Here is a 19,708-nt window from a genome sequence, read left to right on the forward strand (position 1 = left end):
TGGTGGAGTGTGCCTGTAGTCTCATCTAGTCAGGAGGCTGAAGCAGGATTGCTTGAGCCCAGAAGTTTGAGGCTGCAGTGAGCTACAATGATGTCACTGCTCTCAGCCACTGCCCCCACCCAGGGTGAGGGAGTGAAACTCTGTCTCAAAAAAAAAAAAAAAAAAGAAAAAGAAAATAAATTGAACCTCTCTCCTCACTCCCCCCTTTCATAGAAAAAATTGAAAAAAAATCCATAAGCTGTATTCTCAGTTTTCTAATACATACAGTAACAAAAATGGACAGAAAGTTACTTTGTAACCTCTCACACGCACAGAGAAAGGGCTTCTAGACCTGTGAATGTTAGCACAGAAAGAACAGCACAGCACACTTTATTGGTAAACGTAACATCTGTCCCTAACTAAATATGGTCAGTGCTCTCTCTGGGAAAACCCATGATAAGGATTATTGCCAGCGCTGTGGCTGTCCTTAGAAAGGTTTCAAGTATGAGCCAAATGACATCTAAAGTGCCTTTGTGTGCTTCTACCTCCCACTATTTTTATATTAATATATATATTTCACTTTGTTTAATCTTGGAAGTGACATAACATTTATTTCTTAAACTTTATTTAAATTTTTATTTTTTAGAGAGACTGGGTCTCATTATGTTGCTCAGGCTGGCCTCAAGCAATCCTCCTGCCTCAGCCTCCTAAGTAGCTGGGACCCTACCACTTTTATATAGGTGAAATCAGATTCTAAAAGATCAAAATGAACAGGGAAACAGACAATGGAAAGTGTGCATATTTTCTAATGGTGGGGAGATTGGCAACTTCATTATTATTCCCATGTAATTGTCAGGGAACAAGGTGGTGGTGGCTAAGAGCTGACTCTACAATAGCCTTTCATTTTTTTTAGCTCTAGCATATCACCTATTTCCTTTCCACAGTATTCAACTCCTACAGGGTGAATCAAGAGTCTAAAGCAAAAACTTGGGTTTACCAGAATTCCTACTCCAGGAGTTAAAGAGAATATTCAGAGAAATTAATTTGAAGAAACTACAAGGTTGTGGGTTGTTTCCATCCCTATATATGCTTATCTGTTGCTGCATTGCTGGCCCTAATGAGTGTCCTCTCCATCTTTGACTCTTCTGTCGGTCAAAAATAATAATTCACCAGGCCTTGGAAGTGAGTGATTTTCATAGTCCTCACTCTTACTCCTTCCCCTGGGTATGGTTCCTTAATCTGACATAGTTCTAAGTCGGCTCCAACTTCTGATCCCGGGAGTACAATATTCACAATTGGGTCATGCAAGCTCTTGGGGAGGCCTGGTAGTCCCTGGAGTCAAGTGGGACTTTGCAAGTGCTCTAGAATACATGCACTTCTGCCCTAGAGTCTGGGTAATACTTGGTGCTTTTCAGTTTCACAGTGAAGCCCTAGTTTGGGCTGGAAGCAAACCAGGCTCCAGGCAAGCTGCAGCTGTCAGATGCGCCCTTTTAGATTTCCCAGCAGTTTGACTTTGCTTGGCTAACCAATGGGGAAAGATGTCTATAAAGCATTTGAGCTAAACTGGGCAATTGGGTATGTAATATATAAGCTAAAAACAAATTATTTAGCCATACATAATGTTCTATTTTTAGTTGCCTAAGTATGTTCATACTCCAAATTATCTATAACTAATAACTTTACAAGAGAAGAAGAAAAACACGAATCGGACCCCCTAGGAATCACTCCCACAGAGAAAGGAACGCGTTGAGGACATTTGTAAAACGAGAGGATTTACTGTCTTCCATCTTCCGTCAGTCTGAAATTGACTTAAATCTTCAAGGCAGGTTATTAAGTCTTCAAAACTGACACTCATTTAAAAGGTGATTTAATTAAAAAAACAAAGTGGGCCTATATTTGTAAACATTTATTCTCTTGAACTGAAAAAGGCTTGCATCAGCACACATTGTACAGCCTTGCAAATTACACAGAGATTGAAAAGAAGGTTCCTTGTTCATAAGTGCAATGAATCTTTGATGTCCAGTGATCCGCTGCAAACAATGAAAACAAATTGTAAACCACTTAAGAAGTTTCCAGCACTTACCAAATGCATTTCCTTAGCTGACAAAAAATCCACAAGGAGGAGAATGCAAATAAGTGGCATTTAGTTATTGGAGGGATACAAAAAAAAAAAATGTGGAAGTATTTTCTTGCCTAGAATGATTCCTTTTCCCCTTTGAATCTAAGTAGTTTGATTAAAAGGCATTAAGAACATAATTTACTTTATACTTAATGTTCATACTACCTAAATATATAAGGAAAGAACCCTATGGGGGAGGAGTTCTGCATTTTCTGGAAATTATTTCTGTGTTTAGAGATTCAGGGGAAGAGTAATCTTCTATTTCTGGGCTCTCCTTAGCACCTCTAACTCCCAAAAGAAGATAGAACATGGTTTTGACTTAGTTATTCCACTCCTGCATTCTTTTTCCCCCAAATTCTAAGTTGGGTCACATTGTGCTGGCTGCAAAAAGAAATACAGGTTGCAACTGGTTATAATCATTTTGAAGGATAATTTGCTGTACAATAGAGCTTTGGATCTGATACAAGAATTCAGAAATATAAAACAAAATAACTACAAAAGTTAGGAGGCATTTTAACAGCATTTCCTTAGAAAAACCTGCTAACTCTGTATCATTCCGATGTGATTCCTACAGTCATGTGGGGTGAAATGTGTATCTTCCCCACGCCCATCGCCCCTTTGCTGGATCACTGGCATTTCTTCGCAAGCTATAACGCCATGACCACATATCCTAGGAGTCTCTATAATGTTAACAGAAGCTCCAAATATCAAGCCAATCATGGGAGAGGGCAGGGGAATCATAGAGGTGAAGAGTCCAAGGGTGGCTCTGTTACTGAGAACTTGCCCTTTCCAAAATGTGAAAGTCATAGTGCTTCTTGCTTGTTCTCAGCTTAAACTTGTTAACTGAATTAATTTGCTTCTTCAGTGCATTCTGTGCAGCTGAAATGGAGGGGAATGTGGCTAAGACGGTGTATGTGGAGGCCAAGTCACTGGGTTTAGAGCGTTCAGGGTTGACAGTGTTGTCCCCGCTGCCACAGCAGAGGGGGTGACGACGCAGCTGGGGCTGGGACTGGGGGTCCCGGAGCCACCGGATCTTGGCGCCAATTTTAAAGAGTTCTCCAAAAAGCTTCTCGGCTTCCATGCGAGTTATTCCATCTGGTAGTTCAGTTATTTCCAAGACCTTCCCAACAACTAGAATGAAAATGGTACACAATTAATATATCCCTGTTACCAAAAAAGTTGGGTAAAAAAGTGCAGCAAATACCAAATAAGACATAAGAAACAAACAGATTTTTTGAAATCATTCAAATCAACAAAATTATAAATGTAAGAGCCATCTTTTAAATCCTTCCTACCTGTACCCTCCACTTAGGCAAGGAGTATAGAGCTCACGTTGTTAAGCCACCGACTTCTGAGAGTTGTACATAAAAAATGCAGCACTGTGCAGTGGCTTCTCTAAATTAGGAGTGTGATCTTGGGCAAACACTTTCTGAACTTCACACTCCCATTGTAAAATAAAATAATAGCACTTGCTCTAACCACCCTCAAGCTGCTGATTAGAAAGTTAAAATTTGTGTGTTCAAACTCTCTCCCATATAGTTGTAAGGACAATTCCTTCCTCAGCGCATACAGAGGCTGGAGTTTCACTCTCCCTGCTCCTCTCACACACGTTTCTCCCTTTGGCACCTGCATCCTGCCTAAACCCACCTGCCTAAACCCACCTAAACCTGACTGTACATACTCTCACATCTGAAATGAGACACTGATAAGAACACATTCAAGAACCCTAAAGTAGAGATGACAAAATTTCCTATTACTTCAGGAAAACCCATTTCTGTGCTGTAGTTTTTTTTAAAGACTGTCACCAGTTTGTAGATCCATATCCAGTTGCCCCTCAGGGACACACACCTGCTTCTCCTGCTCCAAGGTCCGTGGATGCAGCTTTTTTAGCTTGTCTTCTTCCTCGGTTTCCATGCCTGCTGCCAGGCTGACTCTGAATACCCACAAATAGTTCAGAAATAAGGTTAATAGTGCTGAAAAATGTGTCTGTAACGTTTAAAAATTTAACACCTAAACACACTTAATCTGGGTTCTGCACTTTGGCAGAAATAAACCAGTCCCAGGCCTTCTGAATTCTGCCTCTGCAGCAGGGGCACTCTGCCCCTGACGACGACCAATTACTCACTGACTATCCTTCATTAGCAAGGGTGCGCCAAATCCCAGACACCACCCATCTTTGGGTGGCACTAGTGAATTACTGCTCCGCCAAGCAGAGCACTGAGCTAGTGATGAACTGAATAAACCAGCTGGCTGAGGCATAGAGCTCTCGTTGGGTAGCACCAACAGGTGGGCTCATAGGTTCCCCCTATACTCTCAGCAACAGAAGTATGATGTTCTGCAACAAAGCCCAGGAGGTCAGATAGCAGCCTTTCATACCTGTTGGTTTGGAATGTGTCCGTGCAGAACAGCAGGAGAGTTGTACTGCAGTGGTTGCCCAAGTAATGGATACCTGGCATCTCCTGAAAGTCAATAAAAAACATTTTTGCATCTTTCTCTCCTCAGTTAACCAGTACTTGCCAGAGTTTTTTAAATTGTTCAAAATGATTAAGATGAACAGGGGAAACATGTTTGGCAGAATAAAACAAGTATAGGTAACTGACATATTTTAAAAATAATTAAAAATTTCACATATTCTTTAAAGGGCTGGGGCAAACCTCTGAAAAGATTAACGACTGACAACAGTGGTTATGAAGGAGGGTGAGTGGTAGGAACTAGGTGGACAGGGGATAGGATGGAGAGAAACTTCTCTGTATACTTTAAAACTATTTGTTAATTTTTGAACCATGTCAATATATTATGTATTAAAAAAAGTAAATAAATTCCAAAAAGTGGATGAAAATGAAATGTTAAAAAAAATTGAGGATATGGAAGAGAAAATCTAAGAAAACTATGACACTAAATCCTAACATTCTATATGAAATCCACCAAAAAAAACTATAACACTCATTCTAACCACTTCTGATGCTAAAATCTACACCTTTCTATGATGATTATTAATAAAAACTTACATTTCAGAGGAAGGATGAAAGTCTGGATAAACATTAAGCTCTATATTTTCCCAAAATCACTATTAGTTACTATAAACATATGCATGTAATATATGCATGTATACATTTAATATACTCACGATACATTTTTATAGTTTTAACCAAAGAGTATATATGTATGTTCTAGGTCTCAAGTCTGCTCTTAATCTCTCTTTAAATGACAACCTGTATTTATAATTTGAACTTGCTCAGAAAGAGTGGTACAGCTTCTAAGTGTCATTCATGAGTAAGTATCCCCCCTTCCTACATCAACAAGTGTAGGGTAGTCAGAATAAAGGTCTTGCAATTGTTTTCTTTCACTCAGTAGAGTCTGAAGTCATCACAGAATAGGGGCTTAATAAATGCTGACTGCAAAAATTTTGTCTCAGAGAATAAGGTTTTCAGCTGTGTTACATTCTCATTTTATTTTAACCATAAGTTCCCAGACTTAGCACATTCTGTGTATGGAGTAGGGTTATCAGTAGGTAGACTAGCAGAAGACAAGGGCATGTTCAGGAAATCTTACACCCCTTCTCCCAAGAGTTTTGTAACAGAGAGAAGCAAGGCACGGACTTCCTGCCATTCCACAAAACTCCTTTCTGACGATCACTGTGAAGACGCTGGGGCAGCTCCTCGGCAAGACACACCCATGACATACTCACAACTTCCTAAGCTGAAGGTCAGATATGACATGAGGACTTAGTACTGAGATTGAGGATGTAATGTGAAGTGTGAAGATGCATAAAAAATAGTTGTAAAGCAGTCAGAGTTAAGTGTAAAAATAATGAAATGTAAAGAAAATAATTAAGGCTCAAAAACTTAGATCAGCAGAATAAAGAGAATGCTGCTTAAAAATCCTGGAACCCAAGACTTAGTCATATGTAATGTTATTTTTTCAAATATGGAGATGAGACTGTACTCAGCAATAACCAAAGACCCCTCCTTACAGGCCAGGCTAGGTGTTGCTCTTGGGGCATTCATTTCAGACTGCATGCCACATACTGTTTCAATTTGTTTTTTATAATATGCTTTATTTTTCTAGATTAGTAAGGTTATTGGCTTTGTAGAAAATTTGAAAATAGAGAATTACAAAGGAGAAAATAAAAACCACCGTGGTAATTCCATCATTTCTAACATTTTGGTACATATCTTTGTTCCATATATGTATGTGCTCATACTTGTGTGTGTGTATTTTATAATTCTTTTAAAAATTGAGATATAGTTAACATACAATATAAAAACCATTTCCATCCTTGGAAGACTTCCCTTCAGGCTCTTTCCGGTCAGTTCCACAACTCTACCAGTTCTCCACCACTATCTGATTTCTAACTTGTCTGTAGCTGGATTTCGTATAATTAGAACCATATAGTATATATTATTCGGTTTTTTGTCTGCTATGTTTTTTGCTTAACATAATGACTCTGAGATTTATCTATGTTGTTATGTGTTAGTAGTTTGCTTTGCTCATGTTTATCACTGAGTAGTATTCTACTGTAAGGACATATCACAATTTGTTTATGCAGTGTCCTGCTAATGGACATATGGGCCATGTCCAACTTGAGTTATTATTTTTTTTTCTTTTGAGACAGGGTCTCGTTCTGTTGCCCAGGCTGGAGTGCAGTGATGTCATCAAAGCTCACTGCAATCTCAAACTCCTAGGCTCAAGTGATCCTCCTGATTCAGCCCCCCGAGTAGCTGGGACTACAGGCATACACCACCATGCCCAGCTAATTTTTTTTCTATTTTTAGTAGAGATGGGGTTTTGCTCTTGCTCAGGTTGTTCTCAAACGATCTGACCTCAAACAATCCTGTCTAGGCCTCCAAGAATGCTAGGATTATAGGCATGAGAACTGCACCCAGCCAAAAGGTAGTATTAATATCAAGATAAATTACCAAGTGATTAGGAATGGATGTCTGAAATTCTCCGGAGCTGTGACTAGTTTCATGTACACTTACCTTGCCCAGGGACAAAAGGTCTAGAAAATTGGGGCATGATGGAAAGTGGTGGTCCAGAGGGACGTCCAGTTTTCAGGGTAGACAGCTGAACTGGTGCTGGCGACTGAGCTGGTGAGATAATGGGGCTACTGAGTTGAGGGCTGTGCTGCAATTACAATATGTCAAGAAAATGGGTCAGCATTTTGGCCAGGCTTTTTGCAAATTTCCTATTGGACAAAAATTTTTATTCTTCCTGATTACAAATATATACTTGTCAGAAAAAAATTCAAACATTATAGGAATATATAATCTCCAACTTCCAAAGATAAACATTGGTAACAGATAACAGATTGTTCCTATGCATATGCATTCACAGATCCATTTTTTATAAAAATGGGAACAGACCATACATCCTATTTTTGAAACTTGCTTTTGTAAGTTGGCAATAATCCTGTTGATAACTTTTGTGTGAGAGAATATATACCTCTATTTCATTCTTTTTTTAATATTAAATATTTGCCATTTCATTTTTAAATAATTTCATCCTTAGTGAATAGTTACAAAGATAATACAAAGAATTTCCAGATTTCTGAAGTGATGTTAACATTTTATTGTATTTATCCTCTCTCTATATATATTATTTCTCTTTTCTGAACTGTTTGAAAGTGAGTTGCACGTGATACTCCTTTAACCCTAAATAATTAGTGTCTATCTGCTAAAAACAAGGACATTTTCTTACATAACCACAGCAGAATAATCAAAACCAGAAATTAACAAAACAATACTATTATCTAATCCACAGAGTTTATTCCAAATTGCCAAGTGTCCCACTAATGCCTGTTATAGCAAAAGAGAAGAAAAATTTTCCCCTTCAAGAATCCAGACCAGAATCAAGAACTACATTTAGTTGTCACGGCTCTTTAGTCTGGAACAGAATGAACCTCAGTCTTTCTTCTCTTTTATGACTTTGACACTTTTGAAGATCTGTTTCTGAAGATCATTTTGAAGATCAGTTATTTTTTAGAATGTCCCTCAATTTGGGTTTGTCTGTTGACTCCTCATCAGAAAGCTGATGAGGAACCTGTTGTTTACCTGTTGTCACATTACTAGAGATGTTTACTTTCCTCATTTGGTTAAGGTGGTGCCTGCCAGGTTTCTTCATTGCAAGTTACGATTTTTTCCTCTGTAATTATAAGTATCTTGTGGAGAGATACTTTATAAAAATATCCTGCTTTTCATCAAAATTTCACCCACTAGTTTTAGCATCTAGTGATGACCCTTGCCTAGTGGTTTCCTGGTGGTGGTTTTGCAATTCTATGATTCCTTCTATATGTATTGTTTCAGATTCTACTGTAAGAAAGAGTTTGACTCTGTCTTGTATTTATTCATTTGCATCACTATGGACTCATGGATTCCTATTTTATTCTATGGGTGGTCATTCATATGTCTATTATTCTTTTATGCCCAAATCTTCAAGCCTGATCTTGTATTCATTGATATATCCTCATCATTCTTCTAGCCCTTCCTTACCTTCTTAGCAAGATGGTCTAGGCTCATCTTGTGTCTTCCCTGAACAATCCTGATAATAGTTATTTCTCTATGGAGCCCTGGTTCCTTTTAGTGAAGAATGGTATTTAGGAACTACCATCTGGGTAGCAGGTGTACCTCGTTCTTTTCAGTATTATACACTTAAGGTTATTTTCCTAAATAATGCAGTAATTTATTTCATCAGTTACCCATTGATCAATGTCAAGACTGTTTACAATTTTTCAGTGTTACAACAGGCAAGAAAGAAATATCACTATACACACATTTTTGTATGCTTGTTCCATAATTTTTTTTTTATTTTATAGAGACAGGATCTCACTCTGTTGCCCAGGTTGGAGTGCAGTGGCACAATTATAGCTCCCTGCAGCCTTGAACTCCTGGGCTCAAGCGATCCTCATGTCTCAGCCTCCCAAATAGCTGGGACTACAGGCACGTGCCACCATGCCTGGCTAATTAAAAAAAATTGTTTTGTAGAGATTAGGTCTCGCTATGTTGCCCAGGCTGGTCTAGAACTCCTGACCTCAAACAATCCTCCTGCCTCAGCCACCCAAAGTGTTGGGATTATAGGCATGAGATACCACACCCAGCCTAGTTCCACAATTTTTACTGGATAAAGTTCCAGAAGTGGATTTGTGGATCAAAGGCTTTGTACCTTCTATATTTTGAAAAATGTCACTAAACCACATTCCAAAAAGAGTTGTACTGATTTACATTGCCACCAAGAGAGTACTAGAGAGCTTATAAATAGATGTAATAATTTGCAAACACTGCAAATTATTGATCTTTCTGAATTTTCCCAATTGTACAGATAAAAAGTAGTTTTATATTTTCATCTGTTTGATGGCCATTGTCCACTTATATTTTGGAGCTGATCTATAAATGGCCTTTGTCCTTTTAATTCCACTATGATTTTGTCATGTGTATTGGAAATATTTTTTCTCTAGAGTATCTTAAAAAAAAATTAAAAACTTTTTAATTCTATATAATTTGAAGTATATAAAAGTGTAGATAGAAAAGTATAATGAACTTCCATGTACCCTTCATCCAGTTTCAACTGTGATCACCCCTGCTTTATTTTTCCTAAAGTATTTAAAGCAAATCTCAGATAGTACAGCACTTTACTTGTAAACATTTCAGTATATAAGTATTTCTATCTATCTATTTTAAACATAACCACAATACTATTACCATACTAGCAAGAGTAACATATTTAAATATCTTTTGCTCAAAAATCTTTTGACTGTTCAGTATCCAAACAAAATCCATATATTGTATCTGATAATTATACCTCTTGAGTCTCTTTTAACCTAAAACAGTCCTAGCTCCCATTTCAAAATGCCATTTATTTATAGAAGAAACAGGGCCAATTTGTCCAGTAAAATATCCCACTGGTACCATTTAATTTGTTTGTTTTCTTCCTATATTTACTGTAACTGAGTAGCTAGACTTAGAGACTTGATTAGATTCAGATTCAATTTTTCTGATAAGAGTACATCCTACGTAATGCTGTGTACTTTCTTCTATACCACATAAAGAGGCAAATAATGTCTGACTGGCCCACTTTTAGTGATGCTACAGTTTATCAGTGGGTTCAGGGCTGTCTGTCCTCCATTTCAAAGTCCCCCCCTGTAAATTTTTTACCTAACATTTTTAGCATTTCCTGATGATTTTTTCTTGATTCGTTATTTTAATAGGGTTCCAAAATGATGATTTTTCTAATTCTATCATTGCTTCTGCATTGATTAACTGGATTATGAATGAGGAATGTTCCCTCATCAACTATTTGGTTACACTGAAGTACAGTTCATATGGGAAAGGCAGGATAAATGCTTGAGTCTTTTTCTTTCCAAATTTTAGTTGTAGTTTATCTTTTGATTTTTATCTTCTGAAGCTAAAAAAAATTTGAATACGCAGAAGTTGGGAAATAATACTTAAATAGTGAAATAAATTGTCTGAATATAAAGAATGTTCAAACTTTAAGAAAAATTCTTTTTATTTCAAAATATTAAGGGGGTACAAATGTTTTTGTTACATAGATAGCCTTTATAATGCTTCAGTCAGGGCTGTAAGTGTGCCCATCACCTGAATGGTGTTCATTGTGCCTGTTCAGTAGGTTTTTACCCCTCCCTCCCTTCTTGATTTCCAATGATTTTTACTTCTTTCTGGTCCCATGTCAAACTTCTTTATTAATCTGCTTGGGGGGATTTCAAATTCAGTGTCAAGCCGTACAGGTCAGTCTTAATATATGTCAAAAATGTTAAGTTTCAAAATGATAATGAACAAAAGCATCTTACCTGGACAATACTGTCTACATTGCTAAATTCCACACACTTCTGTCCTCTCTGGTGATCACAGTAATATTTGTTTTGTTTCCACTGGGGGGGTGAGTGAGCACGAGATTGTGGATTGTTTGGTATATTGAGCTGCATCATCACCATTCCTCCACCAGGTGGCGGTGGTGGCACAGCTGAAAATCAGGACAGTAAAATCAGTATATTTCACCAACTAAGTCGTATCTCTGAACATTAGGATAACACCAATAATTTTACATTTCTGAACAAACTTTTACTATTAGATATGCAAATCTGATTTAAGCCCTAGTGCATCATGCTACAAGTGCTGTGTGTTTATAAAGGCATTAAAACAAACCTTAAGGTCCTAAACGTCTCACTTATCCTAAAATAAGCTGGATCACTCAGGAAGAACTGGAAGGGTAATGAGGAGGAGGGTCTAGGAAAGGAGGATATCAATACTTATGAGAAAGGAGAATACAGATAGCAGTAGTAGAAAAGGAAGAAGTGGACTACACATGTAACTCTGATTCAGCATGGCACCTTAAATATCCTGGGTATATCTCACACATCTTGAGTTGAGAATCTTTTTGTAGGAATGCCTAAGGAAATTCACCAAACTATCACATGGACAAATCATTACTTTTTTTTCAGTGATTGATTCATACCTGCACACTGGTGGCCTTGAAGCTGTTGGGAACTGCATGGTGAAGTAGTTCGAGGAAACTGTACTTGTTCTGATCCTGGATGCTGCAAGTAACTGACTGAAGAGCTATGTGGGGAAAAATCAAATAAACACAAAAACACAGCACAATGAGATGGGGATGGCTGTAAAGATTCTCTGAATGAACAGTCCTACAAATTTATTTAAATAAAATTATTTTTCAAACTGGTTAGCAGTAAAAGTCAAATTTAACTCTTACCTGAATTATAATTACTTTATTGCATAAAAATAATTTTATGCTTATAACAGTAACACTGATTTTTAAAAACCAAGAAAATTATTTTGCAAATTGGTTAGCAGTAAAAGTCACATCTAACTTAACTTTTTTCTGTGAATTATATGTAATTACTTTATTGCATAAAAATCATTTTATGTTTATGGCAATATCTCTGATTTTTAAAGATCAGAAAAAAAAATTCCTAATTCCATCACTAAATTTCAACTTATTCTAAATGTCTTTTGTATTGTTTAAATAATAATAATAATAATATTTTTTGAGATAGGGCTACATTTTAGAAAACAGAATATGCAGCTGGTCTGATGGTAGTGGGTTATCAGAACTTATTAACATCAGTGTCACTAAAGTTGGTATACAACCCCCACACTGCTAAATTTGACTGGCTAAAGAAAAAAAGAGAATATGCAGTTTGATAATGATGAGACCCAGAAAAAAAATTTTATATCTTAGAAAATGTACTAAGAATAGAGGAAATAACAGAACATATTGTGACATATTATAACAAAATACTGACAAAAATAAAAAGCTGTTTGGTTAAGTTACTGCTGTCTTTTTGAACAATCTTTGAGACACAAATTAACATAGGGCTTGTCATAATATGTCTCTGAAGTTTTCTGTTTAACAAATTCTTTCAGAATAATACTTTAAAATCATGGAATATTATTTATTCTTTCTGAGAATTCTCAAGTAATCAGGAACCTTAATTTATATCTAAAAACCCTATTAATTATCAGTCTTTTATCATCGTTAAAAATAAACTCCCTTTATAAAGCAGTATTTCTTAACCTAGTTTAAACAATTTTTTGCATTTATGTGGTTGCATTAAAAATACAACTTTATATACAACTACTGAGTTACAAAGAATACAGAGAGACATGTTAAATAACAGCATGGTGAAACAATCAGTAAAATCCAGACTATGGGAAACTCTGTAAGACAAATGTGTAAAACTTAAGGAATATTTGCAAGGTAGATGGAAATACAAATAACAACTGGATAAGGAATTAATTGTTAATTTTTTAAAGATATGAAATGGTACTATGGTTATATAGGCTTTTATTTTTTTATTTTTTTGAGACAGAGTGTCGCTATGTTGCCCGGGCTAGAGTGAGTGCCATGGCATCAGCCTAGCTCACAGCAACCTCAAACTCCTGGGCTTAAGCGATCCTACTGCCTCAGCCTCCCGAGTAGCTGGGACTACAGGCATGCGCCACCACGCCCGGCTAATTTTTTCTATATATATTTTTAGTAGTCCAGATAATTTCTTTCTATTTTTAGTAGAGACAGGGTCTCGCTCTTGCTCAGGCTGGTCTCGAACTCCTGACCTTGAGCGATCCACTAGCCTCGGCCTCCCAGAGTGCTAGGATTACAGGCGTGAGCCACAACGCCCGGCCTGGGCTTTTAAAAAACCTTTAGGGATACTATACTGAAATACTCATGAATATGAAATACTATTAATATGATACCTGGGATTTACTTCAAAATAATATGGAAAGGGAAGAGGCTGAGATTTAGATGAAAACAGATTAATCATTAGTTGATAATTACTGAAATGATGAGCACATGGGGATTCAGTATCCTTCCGTTTATACTTATATATGTTTTAAAATTTTCATAATAATAAGTTAACAAAAAATTCTGTACTTTAGGCTGACAATTTCCCAGTTAATAAGAATTAGTAAAGGTTTGCTGTTTTTTTTTTTTTTCCCCCAGTGGCAGTAACTCAGTGCAGTTCAATAAAAAGGAAAAAGAATGTGATTTAACGGGAGGATTTCACAGAAAGTGGTTTTGGATCATATGTGAAAATAGTACTTTTTGAAATTGATGTTAGTTATGATTGGAATGTGTTTTTTGAGTACTAGTTACCTGTAGGAATAATACAACTTAAGAGATAGTCTGTAAATGTGTCCATACTGAGGAAAACAGAAAGGTCCACATGGGGGTAAGGTTTTTTAGGCTCTGTTCTAACCTATGCACACAGTTCCCTTGGGCCATGTGATACCTCTCACCCTGATCTTGCTCACTATGTACATTCTAATGACTTACCCAAGTTCTGAGGCACATGGGTGACAGGAAGCCACATGGCAAAAGGAAGAGAATATTCAGGTCACTGAAATAAGGATATATCCTATAATACTAAAACTACAAACTGCTATTCCATTTTACCACTGTAGTGGGTTTTAGTTTATAGTTAGTATTAAACAGTTTTCTAGCACTAGATTACCCCTCAGGTCAGGGGTGGGGAACCCGTGACCTTTTATGAAAAGGATTTGTTCTGTAAAATTTGGATTCAGTTAAAAGGCTGCATGCAGTTAAGGATCTAGAAGGCCACATGTGGCCTTAAGGCTGCAGGTTCCCCACCCCTGCCTTGGGTAAATGAATAAAAATCAAGTTTCAGAATTATAAAATTGAGTTCCAGGCCTCTACTAATCTCCCCCCAGAGACAGATGGACAATTCAAGTGACATAGACTAGGCAATGAGCCACGCTCTTAAATCACTTAAACACTTTAGACTAGAATTCAGTCTCTACACTCTCTCTTTTTTTTTTTTTTTTTGAGACAGAATCTCGCTGTATTGCCCGGGCTAGAGTGAGTGCCGTGGCGTCAGCCTAGCTCACAGCAACCTCAAACTCCTGGGCTTAAGCGATCCTACTGCCTCAGCCTCCCCAGTAGCTGGGACTACAGGCATGCGCCACCACACCTGGCTAATTTTTTCTATATATATATTTTAGTTGGCCAGATAATTTCTTTCTATTTTTAGTAGAGACAGGGTCTCGCTCTTGCTGAGGCTGGTCTCTAACTCCTGACCTCGAGCAATCCACCTGCCTCAGCCTCCCAGAGTGCTAGGATTACAGGCGTGAGCCACCGGGCCCGGCCTACACTCTCTTTCTTTAAAAATATGAATACTTATCTAATATATCAGAAAGGAATCAGCTCTGCAGTAACTTCAAAAGTTTCTCCTTTGGAAGACAGAATAGAAAGGGACTTTGTCTCCTAATGAAGTGTGCTGTTCTTTCCTGTGCCCATATTCATATTCCTAAGTCTAGCAGCCCTACAAAGTGATAGAGGTCACTTTGTAACTTTCTGTCCATTTCTGCTACTTTATGTATTAGAAAACTGAGAATATAGCTTATGGGTGTATATATATATATATATATATATATATATATATATTTTAATGAAAGGTGGAGTGAGGAGGGGGGTTCAATTTTCCTTTTTTTTTTTTTTTTTTTAAGACAGAGTCTCACTGCAGCTTTAAACTCCTGGGCTCAAGTGATCCTCCTGCCTCAGCCTCCCCAGAAGCTGGGACTACAGGTGGGTGCTACCATGCCTGGCTAATTTTTTCTATTTTTGGTAGAGATGGGGTCTTGCTCTTGCTTAGGCTGGTCTCAAACTCCTGACCTCAAGCAATTCTCTCACCTCAGCTTCCCAGAGTGCTAGGATTATAGGTGTAAGCCACTGCACCCGGCCCGAGAGGGACTTTTTAAAGTACAACACCAGGTCTTGTCCTTGAAGAAGTTCATATTCTACCCTTGAGAAGGAAAATAAACCACTAATCTCATGAAGCTGTTTAGTCTCCAACTTCCTGGGAAGTCCTGACATAAAACTATGAATGTGTAAATTAAAAATAATTAATAATACCCACTTTCAAAGGTATTAATGGCACTGCAACAAAAATTAGTCTGCTTGTTTATACAACTTTTTTTGCCAAATTGTTTAGGAGCTGCCTCTTCTCGGTGTATGGTATGGCCAAATTGCTGCAAAATACCTCTACGGTATCACTGTAGATGGATCGATGACATTACAAGATAACCAAAGCTTCTTTTTCTGCGTTTCTATAGTGTTTACCTTATTCCTATAGCATTCTATGGTAATTCATAGGTACAGATTCCTTTCTCTCCAGCTTATTTGTTTATCGATTGATTGAGACAAGGTCTTGCTCTATCGCCCAGGCTACAGTGCAGTAGTGTCATCGTAGCTCACTGCAGCCTCAAACTCCTGGGCTCAAGCGATCCTCCTGCCTCAACCTCCCAAGTAGCTGGGACTACAGGCGTGGGCCACCACACCCAGCTAATTTTTCTGTCTTTTGTAGAGACAGGGTCTTGTCTTGCTCTTGCTCAGGATGGTCTCAAACTTCTAGCCTCAAGCAATCCTCCCACCTTGGCCTCCCAAAATGCTAGGATTATAGGTGTGAGCCACCATGCCTAGCCTTCTCCAGTTATTTCTTTCTTCATTCTTACTGTTTAGGAATGATAAAAAAAAGACAAATGTATTATATATTTTTACAATCAGAAACCTATTGTAGTCTACCAAAGTATGAAAAAAATTTATATGACTCTTTTTTATTTCAGCATATCACAGGGGTACAAATGTTTAGGTTACATGTATTGCCTTTGCCTCACCTGAGTCAGAGCTTCAAGTGTGTCAATCCCCCAGACGGTGCACACTGTACCCATTAGGCATGAATATACCCATGCCCTCCACCTCCCTCCCACCTGCCTGACACCCAATGAATGACTCTTTATGAATGGTTAAAATTGGTTTTCTATGGGGTAGTGTTGATGCCTTTTTTTTTTTTTTTTTTGAGACCAGGTCTCGCACAGTTGTCCAGGCTGGGGTGCAGTGGTGCAATTACAGCTCACTGCAGCCTCAAATTCCTGGGCTCAAACAATCCTCCTGCCTTAGCCTCCCGAGTAGCTGGGACTACAGGTACATGCCACCCTGCTGGCCTAATTTTTTTTTTATCTTTTGTAGAGATGAGGTCTCACCATATTACCAAGGCTGGTTGCAAACTCCTAGGTGATCCTCCTCCCTCGGCCTCCCAAAGTGCTGGGATTACAAGCCTAAGCCACCACACCTGGCCAATTGATGCCATTTGATTAGATTATGGTAATCTATTTGATGCATCATAGTATGAATGGAAATTAATGCTTGATATTAAGATATCAACCATTAGATACTATCACTAGATATTCTTGCAAATTCAAGTGATGTTACACTGATATTTAAATGGCTTTTGACATTTAATATTTGACCTAGCACAAAGCACCTGGATTTGGGTGTCAAAGGGAGCATGGGTTTGAATTCAAACTCCACTTTTTATTTGTTTTGTGACTTTGAACATATTATTTGAACTTCAGTTCTCTCTCATCAATGATTAATACCTGTCTTACCAACCTATAAGATTTGGCCAAATAATTCAAAATATAACTAGATAAATGCCAAAATGTACAACTTTATTAATAATCAAGGACCCAGATTAATATGAGATATATTGCCATTTATGAAACGTGAAAACTAATAAAACAGAGTCAGTAGATACTGGGATTATAAATCAAAGATTTTGTCAAAATGTACCAAAGACCTTAAAAATAGTCATATCCTTTAACCTTTTTTTAATTTCAGAGATGGGGTCTTGCTATGTTGCCCAGGCTGGCCTCAAACTCCTGGGCTCAAGCAAACCTCCCACCTCAGCCTCCTGGTAGCTGAGACTACAAATAAGCATGTGCCATGGTGCCCAGCTTCCTTTGACTTATTAATTCCCCTCCAAGGACTCACACCAAGGAAGGAATTAAAATTGCTCACAAGATGGTTCAATAAAATAAAAAAATTGGATATGATCTAAAATGTTCTGTAGCAGGCTAAATAAATTAACGTGTATTCACAATGGAATAATGTAATCACTAAAAATTATATTTATAAATAAAATTTTAGTATGAAAAAATGTTACTATGCTCATTAAATAAAATATACACAGTAGTATCTCAACTATATCATAACTACATATGTATATTAGAACTACATATGAAAAGAAAAAGTACTGAGAGAAAGGTATTAACAGACCAACACTGCTCAGTTTAGGGATTGTGGCTGATTCTTGGTCATTTACACTTTTTTGTATTTTCCAAAAAAGGATATATGAATTTTATAATTATGCTTTTGAAAATTGACTGAAAAGTTTGGCTTTTAAATATTGCATACGGAGGCTGGGTGCAGTGGCTCACGCCTGTAATCCTAGCACTCTGGGTGGCCAAGGAGGGTGGATCGCTCGAGGTCAGGAGTTCGAGACCAGCCTCAGCAAGAGTGAGACCCCATCTCTACTAAAAAAATAGAAAGAAATTATCTGGCCAACTAAAAAATATATATATACAGAAAAAATTAGCCAGGCATGGTGGCACATGCCTGTAGTCCCAGCTACTTGGGAGGCTGAGGCAGGAGGATCGCTTGAGCCCAGGATTTTGAGGTTGCTGTGAGCTAGGCTGATGCCACCGCACTCACTCTAGCCCGGGCAACAGAGCGAGACTCTGTCTCAAAACAAAAAAAGAAAAAAAAATTGCATACGGGATTTATTTTCAACTAACTATCTGAATCTGCTTCAGAAATCTTTAGCAGATGTCAGAGCATGGCTATCTGGATATGTTTATACTGATATTTTGCAACATAAAACTCCAATTCATTTGAGGGTCAGATGCTTGGCCAGGCTTGTTGTCTCTGGAAAAAAATACTAGCTTTCTGTCTCATAAGCTTTCTGCAAGTCAAGGTGATGCCCATTTTAGACATTTTTGTGATGAGGGCATATACTTAGGAGAATATAAATAAACTTGCAACTAACCAGAATTTGATTAAACTATGCTCAGTTAATGAAAATAAATGTCAAAACTTTTACTGTATAATATTTTGGGGCTGGGTGTGGAGGCTCACACCTATAATCCTAGCACTTTGGAAGGTTGAGGAGGTTGGGATCACTTGAGCCCAGATTGAGACCAGCGTAGGCAATAGAAAAATACACCATCTCTACAAAGACGATGAGGTGGCACATGCCTGTAGTCTTAGCTACTAGGGAGACTGAGACAGAAAGATAGCTTAAAGCCCAGGAGTTTGAGGCTGCAGTGAGATATGACCTTGCCACTGCACTCTAACCCAGGTGACAAGAGTGAGACCCTGTCTCTAAAAATAAATAAATAAATAAAAATTGGGTTTTCCTTTAAATGCTAACAGTTAATTTCTCTTGGCTTTCAAGTCCTCATTTATAGAAATATTCATTTATAGCTCACTTATTCTCAAATGTGAATTAAAAAAAAACTGAATATGACTAAAAAATAAAGAAAATATTAAAAAAAAAAAAAAAAAAAGAAAAAGGAGCAGGGATACCTGGCCTAAGACTGTTGCTTTCATGGAGCACTGAATATGGCTCTGTGTTTCCTGGCAGCTAAGACAAAATGGTGAACCCAGAGGATTATATAACTCTGTCAGGATGATAAGGAAAGTAAGTAGTTAAGCCTCTGGCAGGTACTGGATTGCAGAATATCATAACTGTATTCTATTATATTATAAATTTAAGGCATGCAGTTATAATTATAGAGGAATCAAGTCTCTCAATACCACATTGTATGAGACACAATTCACATCTTACTAAGGAAACTTAGGAGCTGGACTGGAAATCTTGCCCAAAGAGGATTATTTCCCATTTAATAAATAGGTAGGATGCAGAAGTATGTGCAAGTAGGGCTAATATTTTCCCTAAAAAGGAGCTCTGAACTTTTCAAGTATTTAAACAAGCACTTGTATGAAACCCCAAAGAGAGTCTACGTTAAACATTTAATAGAAAAAATGCCTTTGGCTTGAGAAACTGTATGGCAGGTATCATCAAACATAATCCACCGCAAATATGTCTCGGGTGCTCCTGGAGAATGACTTTGCGATGGGCCCTATGTCGGCCAGCCCACCAAGATAAACTAGTCATCATCAAGCAGCTCCATTAGTGGACCTGTTCGATATATTACCTTAGCATTTCAATGAAGTGGTGGGAAACATTTACCAAACAATAATTTTAGTTTTAGTATAGCT

The 19,708-nt window shown here is 37.6% G+C and overlaps 1 protein-coding gene across 11 annotated transcripts in view; it reads right to left on the reverse strand.

The window, feature by feature from the left end:
- Window positions 1–1,870: 1,870 nt before the first annotated feature.
- R3HDM1 (R3H domain containing 1) overlaps window positions 1,871–19,708 on the reverse strand; it is a 181,901-nt gene continuing 164,063 nt past the window's right edge. For 10 of the 11 annotated variants that reach the window (XM_045560125.1, XM_045560123.1, XM_045560134.1 and 7 more), the window contains 6 exons: window positions 11,567–11,670; window positions 10,902–11,074; window positions 7,081–7,225; window positions 4,475–4,557; window positions 3,947–4,031; window positions 1,871–3,229 (listed from right to left, as the gene is read on the reverse strand). In XM_045560125.1, coding sequence (XP_045416081.1) covers window positions 2,868–3,229; window positions 3,947–4,031; window positions 4,475–4,557; window positions 7,081–7,225; window positions 10,902–11,074; window positions 11,567–11,670 — 952 coding nt within the window. In that variant the 3' untranslated portion in view covers window positions 1,871–2,867. Of the gene's footprint in view, window positions 3,230–3,946; window positions 4,032–4,474; window positions 4,558–7,080; window positions 7,226–10,623; window positions 10,799–10,901; window positions 11,075–11,566; window positions 11,671–19,708 lie in introns of those variants that run through there. The other variant, XM_045560133.1, reaches the window with a different exon arrangement.

Source organism: Lemur catta, chromosome 8 (genome assembly GCF_020740605.2).
Source record: "Lemur catta isolate mLemCat1 chromosome 8, mLemCat1.pri, whole genome shotgun sequence".
Taxonomy (NCBI): domain Eukaryota; kingdom Metazoa; phylum Chordata; class Mammalia; order Primates; family Lemuridae; genus Lemur; species Lemur catta.